The sequence below is a fragment of the Arctopsyche grandis genome, chromosome 4 (assembly GCF_051622035.1).
Source record: "Arctopsyche grandis isolate Sample6627 chromosome 4, ASM5162203v2, whole genome shotgun sequence".
Lineage (NCBI taxonomy): Eukaryota > Metazoa > Arthropoda > Insecta > Trichoptera > Hydropsychidae > Arctopsyche > Arctopsyche grandis.
The window spans coordinates 11,625,314-11,632,853 of record NC_135358.1 but is presented as its reverse complement, the minus strand read 5'-3'; the positions used below and the strand labels follow the sequence as shown (position 1 = coordinate 11,632,853).

At 32.8% G+C, this 7,540-nt stretch overlaps 1 protein-coding gene across 3 annotated transcripts; it reads right to left on the bottom strand.

Moving 5' to 3' along the window:
* Positions 1-640: 640 nt before the first annotated feature.
* Positions 641-3,585, bottom strand: LOC143910487 (uncharacterized). 3 transcript variants are annotated; one of them, XM_077428982.1, is made up of 4 exons: positions 3,209-3,323; positions 2,778-3,015; positions 2,480-2,539; positions 642-1,369 (listed from the first exon to the last, which is right to left on the bottom strand). In XM_077428982.1, the coding sequence occupies exons 1-4, from the start codon at positions 3,218-3,220 to the stop codon at positions 978-980; spliced, it is 702 nt and encodes a 233-aa protein (XP_077285108.1). In that variant the 5' UTR covers positions 3,221-3,323; the 3' UTR covers positions 642-977. The 3 variants fall into 3 exon arrangements, with proteins under 3 accessions (XP_077285109.1, XP_077285108.1, XP_077285110.1); XM_077428984.1 differs by lacking the exon at positions 2,480-2,539 and having other exon boundaries at positions 648-1,240; positions 1,295-1,369; XM_077428983.1 differs by lacking the exon at positions 2,480-2,539 and having other exon boundaries at positions 641-1,369; positions 3,209-3,585.
* Positions 3,586-7,540: the final 3,955 nt, after the last annotated feature.

The window sequence follows — 7,540 nt, the reverse complement described above, 5'->3', positions numbered from 1 at the left end:
AAATATTAATTTGAAATTGAAACATTTACTTATCGAAACACATCGAGAAACGGGAACGGGAACGGGAATTGCATGCGTTATTCTGGCATTGCAACGCATACCGGGTTCAGCTAGTGTTATATAAATAACTAGTGTTGTGCTCGATGCTATATCATCGCATGGGTTATGGCATATTAAGTTATTCAATAAAATAAATGTTTCGGTCCTGTGTTTGATCCGCACGCAGTCGTGTTTTTTTACTAACCTCTTCTTAATTTAATTTAATATGAAAAAAAGGTAACAACTACCTACCTACCTATAATACATATAAACAATATAAAACACCAATGGAAAATGAATCAAATAAATTTTCAATAGATGGCGCTAAATGCTCCGAGACTTGCCTAGAGGAAACATTGGTAGCAAACAGTATATATAGAAGTTTTTTCTGTTGAATCGAAACGACTATTATAGCATGGCGAGCGTTATCGCAGATACACACACATACACACAGAAAAGCGATATTATATATTGTATATGATTTTTATACAATTCTTTTACATTCCTTATGTGCTTCTGATTTTATTATTTTTTTAAACCGTTCATTGAACGTCAATGGCCATTGTACTTGTATAATATTATAAAATGAAATAAAACAATGTGAATAAATACGTTTAACATGTTTTCTTTGTATAAAAATATTTACATCTTATTTTTTACATTTGAATACAGTTACAATTTTCGAAGGTGTTGTTTTAAGACATTATAAATAAATAAATGACATGATATGTATAATGAAGAGTTGTTTTGCACACTCATGAAAATATATGAATGAATATGATTTTCAAATAAATTATTTCACAGATTTTCTTCCATTATATTCAAAGGTGTACTTAACACATTTTTAACTTTTGCGTGAATCACCTGAATAGTTCGTTACACACTTTTGATCGAATCAAAAGCATTATTTGGTATGGTTTTTTTGTTGGATTTAAATTCTATTGACTTTTAGAGGATGCTGTGGCCGATGCTTTGGCTGCCGATCTTCCTGCATTTCTGCCGTATCCGTCATAATCGTAATCATCATAACCACCACCGTATCCTCCTTGTCCACCATATCCACCATATCCTCCTTGTCCACCATATCCACCATATCCTCCTTGTCCACCATATCCTCCTTGTCCACCATATCCTCCGTGTCCACCATATCCGCCGTAGCCTCCGCCAATTCCTCCATAACCTCCGCCAATTCCTCCATAACCTCCACCGATTCCTCCATAGCCTCCTCCAATTCCGCCTATTCCAATTCCGATACCTAATCCTCCATATCCTGGTTTATATCCTGGTCTTCCATAATATGGTCGTTTGTATGGCTTGTGTCCGCCATAACCTATAATTTAATAAATACATTTTGAAACTAAAGCTCAACGTAGAATATGTATTATATTTATTCACATTATGTACATATTTTTAAACTCAACCATAACCTTTTCTAATGTTAGAACGATTGAAACATTTATATCAAATTTAAATATAAAACTTTGTTATTGATTCATATTGTTAATACATTTATGATCAGAGAAGCACCAGAAGAAAATATTAGAGGGTAAAACGCCCCCTTTAATCAATAATTTAAAAAAAAATGAAATTCAAGTGTTACATTAAATATTACACATGTATGTACTTCAAGTTTTTTTTCTTACATATGTGAATTTCAGATACACATACATATTTATTTTTGATGTTAAAAAAAAAGAAAAATGTTGTCAATAATTTATGAACATATATTAAGGTGACCATTCGTTCTGATTTTACCAGGACAATACTGGTTTTTTAGGTATCTGTCCTGGTAGGTAGTGCTAATAGATTTTTTTTATCTAATAGATGGATAAATATACAAATTCTTCGACAAAAATGATATCCCCTACATAAATATTGGCAAATTAGTCAAAGGTTTTTTCTGTTTATCAGGAACAAGTGTACAAGCCGACGGATTTTTTGCTTTGATGAACAATATACATACATATAGTCCAGTGATACAACGAAATTAAATGTTTAAACCTTAAAATGTTTGCTAATCACTTTAAGTTAATGAATTCATTTTTTCATAAATATGCCTCCATGATTCCTCAATCTTTGTTCTAAGTAATTGAAGTATATAGAAATATGTTTTTTGAAAAAATGTCTGGTTTTGAATTTGGATAAAATGGTCACCTTAACAAATGAAATAATGAAATAAATTTAAAAAATCTCAAAAAACCATTGAAGCTAAAAAGTTACATTCTTGAATTTCAATTATTACATAACAATTTTTCAGTATAATAATTAATTAATCGGTCCTATAAATTATTTAAAATATTCTAAAGCTACACAAGTAATAAAAAAAAAAAAACTAAGGTGCGCGCCTATATTATTATAAATACTATTGTTATTTTCTAATGATATATGTTATAATCTATTACATTTACTATTCTGAAGTGTAACATTCTAGTAAATTTACCTGGTCGGTAATAACCGCCATAGTATCCCGGTCTGTACCCATCATAATATGGATAAAAGCCTGTAATGATGATTATTTGTAATTCATGAACATATGAAGAATGTGTATGTATAATAGATAGAAAGAAATTTAATAACAATTTGTAGAAGAACACATTTTTAGTTAATTAATTTTTATTCTTACCATACTTTTTAAACGCATGCAAAGTTTTAAAACAATATTTTTTATATAATAATAAGAAAATGATTTAAATTTGGATGATTTTATATTGAATTTATAGTAAATTGTGATAAATTACCTCCGCCGTAGCCACCTCCGTAGCCACCTCCGTAGCCTCCTCCGTAGCCACCTCCGTAGCCACCTCCGTAGCCGCCACTACCCCCATATCCTCCACCATATCCTCCTGGTTTGTAAAGACCAAAACCACCACCGCCGAAGTGTCTCGATTCCGGACCACTCCTGCTCTGTACATCTCCACCAGCTTCATCGTCAACCGCTGAAACAACAACGGCTGTGCACAAAAGTGCACTCAAAACCTACAACAAATAAAAACAAGAAATACACAAAACTGTTACATATGTACTAGAACACCAAAAAGGAATTCGTGTAATAAATTCAATGAACCAACAAAATATTACGAAATAAATTTTTTAAATCACTACAATGATAAGTTACTATAAATTATATATTTTTTTGTTAATGCACTGTTGACATATTGTATCAACTCACCAGTTTATTCATGATTTTGAGTGTTGTGGATCACCTTAACACAATTCGTCTGTTTGGCACTCACTACGCAACCAACGATCTCTGTACAGCGTGAATGCTGTTGTACGATTGTACCGAAATCTGTGGGTCGATTCGCTTTTATACGTCCAAAACACCTTCCATCTCTTGTCTGGCTGGGTATATCTTCAATTTACATACGACTCATTCGAGGCTCTCTGACTTTTTACTGGAGGTCTGCTCCTTCACGCGTGACCCACTCCATCCAGACTTCATTCACCACGCAAAATATTTCGATCGATTCATTTTTTTTTTCGGTTTTTGATTCGATCTTGAGCTCTTTGATACGTCTATGCAATCGTAGCGTATTTTCCAAGTGCGGTTTCTTTCACAAGGACGTCAGGTATAACTGTCTCGGACGAAAGCACTTTCATCACAAACGGGTTCGTTTGCCGAAAATGTAGTTCGAATTGTACATTTTTAATCAACGTTCAATCCAATATGTCCATATTACTAATATTGTGGTGTATCCATTCGAAACCGCAAATTACGTAAATTCAATAATTTTAAGCAGTTCTTTCTCAATTTTATTAGTCAAATTTGTGTTTGAAATATTATAATTAACTTTAGTAAGAAAAATTTATTGATTTGTAATACGTATTCAATTACATTGTGCATCTTCAGTTTGCTTAAGGACAATATTAGAACAAATAATAATATTATTTCATAATATCAATCTACATATGTATATCCCACTCACTTTACTTGGATGATATTATGATCCTGGGTCTACCTCACGGACCCGAATGTGAAACGCCCGAAAACGCAAATATCGGAAGGCAAAGATCGAAAATCGAAAGATAAAAAAGGGTCTCCCCCCCCCCCCTGTTGTACATATTCACTTAATTTGCGCGAGCAGGATACAACAGGAACAAGAGGAACAGGCTTTTCCTCCCGTATTCTGCGCGCGCACATTAAACAAGGCTGTATGACAAAAAGAGAGATAATTTCACCGCATGCCACTCATACATATATATTATATCGGTCTCCGTGACGAGCCGGAATGTTAAATAACCGAAAACGCAAATATCGAAAGGCAAAGATCGAAAATCGAAAGATCTTAAGTCGAAAGATCAAAAAGAAAAGGTGCAAGGTAAACGGTACTATGTATATATATATATATATAATATATATATATATATATACGCTATCACTAAGCCAGCAGTTTGGCTTAGTGATAGCGTATATATTTAGCATCACTGAGGTCATAGGTTCGTGTCCTCGCCACTGCTGGTTAGATTTGGGGGTTTTGTGACTCCAAATCGATCGTTTCTCTATCAGAGTTTGCCAATTTTATCTGATCATTGCTGAAACGGTTCCTGAAAATTGGTATTAAAAAATCTAATCCTGTTGTCACAAAAATCTGCCTGTGTATAATTTGTATTAATTATACACAGTAATCTGAAATCCATAGATGTCACTATGATTATTATTTCTGATTAATTGTTATATTCTATATATTCTGATTCTATATGTATGTATTACTGTATTTCTGATTTCTGATTGTTTATGTATTTTATTAACGTACACCCGTCGCATTGGAGCAAATCTGTAATGGCGAGTGTGTATTGATTTTTGACAATAAAATAAAATAAAATAAAATAAAATAAAATAAAATAATATATATCAGTGGCATGCGGTGAAATTATCTCTCTTTTTGTCATACAGCCTTGTTTAATGTGCGCGCACATTAATACGGGAGGAAAAGCCTGTTCCTCTTGTTCCTGTTGTATCCTGCTCGCGCAAATTAAGTGAGTATGTACCGTTTACCATGCACCCTTTTTTTATCTTTCGACTTAAGATCTTTCAATTTTCGATCTTTGCCTTCCGATGTTTTCGGACGTTTCACATTCGGGCCTGTGACGGAGACCGTAGCAAATAATCTGCATACTGTTAAAATAACATACGTATATCTATATAAATATCTACATTCAAAGGTCAAAATCAATAATTTTATATTAATATTTCAGAACTAATCAAGTTCTGTGTAAAATTGTACAATTATAACGAAAAATAAAGTAGAAAAATGGTGATAAAAGTAATGCAATAAAGTATTAAGTGCTATAGAAAACAGTTTTCATTTTCCCCTAAATAAAATTTAGATAATTTTGGATTTACTAGCAATTTTTTTTTTGGATTTAGGTTAGCAATGTAATATCATGGCTACCATATGGAATCATCAAAATTGATAGAGCGAATCCTGTGTTGGTCACACAGAATTTCTGTACTGTAATTCAATTATGTTCATTATTTCACCAAACACTGTTCCATTGACTCCAATGACTTCCCACGCGGTTTCGCACATTATCGATCAATGAAAAACTGGAATTGCGAAATTTCTTATGGACGTGTGTAAATCTCAAGGATATGTTGATAAACATGAACATCTCTTGACCGTGGATGTTAAAATAAACTTCCGAACCATTGTATAGTGTCAGAGTGATGCTCGTATTACACATTGTTCACATTAAGTTAGGTCTTCTTCGAACAACCGTTTGATATCTCTTCTTCCGCAATGATATTGACACGTTTCGTACCTTTTGTTTTTGCAATGTGTAACTTGCGAAGGTCGAATGACTTTACCTTTATAGTCACTGTATTGACCGTGTAAGAATTTTTATTGTTCGTTTGAAATTGGTTATCAGTTTAATTGCACTGTTCAATGCTACCATGCACTCTCTATTTCCGTGTTTTCATGTTATTTTTTAAAGAAATTTAATCAAATTATTTAAAATTTATATCCAATAATTTTTTTAAAATGACCTTTCATATTCAGGTAAATTAAAATCTCTGAAATATTGACAATTACATAAGAGAGTTAGTTAATCCTTTGAATGCTTACCAACGCCTATCGGCGTTTTTCTGACGAATCCATGCGCCTTGCAAAACGCCGATAGGCGTTGTATATTGAGCATGTACAAAGTAAACAAGAATACTACCTGCCATTAAAGGTATTATTAAAAAAAAATGCATTGAACGTGGGTTGTGAATCCGTGTCATTCATTTGTCAACGTTTATAAAGACTCGTTTACACCGGAATGTCTGAATTTATAACCATAGCAGAATTACCCGATGGAAATCCCTATTTGCCGAGTATTTTAGATTTTAGTTTGGAATTTAGATTGTGAGCATTATATTTTAACAACAATGAAGTAGATGGAACTAGTTTTAGACTTCATAGGAACATTAATAGACTTCTTTTGTTTATTTTATATTGTTTGCAAGATATATAAGAGAGTCTAAACACACCTTTACAAAACTCAAAATCCTCGACGGTAGTTATCTAGGGCAGTGATTTTGGAAATATTGGCGAAATTTTCAGCGTGGCGGGCTCTCAACAGAAAAGATGTTAGCACTCAAAGGGTTAAACATTTATATGTAAATCAATTCAAGAAAATTCTTTTAAATATTCTATACATGTACATATACATAATAGGCCGTTATTATGAATATTATTATTTTAAACTTTAGCCCATACTTACGTACATCTATGAATGTAACTTTATATGTGTAGGTAATAAGTAAGTTTTTAAATATATTATGCATATTTTTGTAATTAGCATCCCCATTTACATATCATATCTTGGGGTCTACCTCACGGGACCGAAAGTGAAACGCCCGAAAACGCAAATATCGGAAGGCAAAGATCTTAAGTGGAAAGATAAAAAAAGGGTCTCTCCCCCCCCGTCGTACATACTCACTTAATTTGCGCGAGCAGGATACAACAGGAACAAGAGGAACAGGCTTTTCCTCCCGTATTCTGCGCGCGCACATTAAACAAGGTTGTATGACAAAAAGAAAGATAATTTCACCACATGCCACTCATATATATTATATATACATATGTAGTACCGTTTATCATGTACCCTTTTTTTTGATCTTTCGACTTAAGATCTTTCGATTTTCGATCTTTGCCTTCCAATATTTGTGAAAATTACATAAAATTTAGTGTAGAATATTGCCAATGCAATTCTCTATAATTTAACTATTACAAAACTTACATTGTATCACATTTTAACATCTACTGTGTGCATGTTTACGCACAATGTTCATTTATTAAATCTAAAGGTCACTCTCGACCAATATACATAGTAGTGGGGCGATAATTGTTGCTCTTTTACCAAAAAAATGACTAATGTTCCCCAAGGTGAAAGACGCGGGAAAACCCTTCTTAATATAATTTGATTTTATTATTATTAAAATAATTTATTATATTTTTCGCCAAGGAAACCATGACCCACATTGACTTCCCTTCATTTCGCCGCCATTGCACTT

Coding starts and splice junctions, on each gene's coding strand:
- LOC143910487 (XM_077428982.1), bottom strand. Junction 2,540..2,777: donor CGGAGGTGGCTACGGCGGAG/GTAATTTATCAC, acceptor TCATCATTACAG/GCTTTTATCCATATTATGAT. Junction 1,370..2,479: donor TGGCGGTTATTACCGACCAG/GTAAATTTACTA, acceptor ATTAAATTATAG/GTTATGGCGGACACAAGCCA.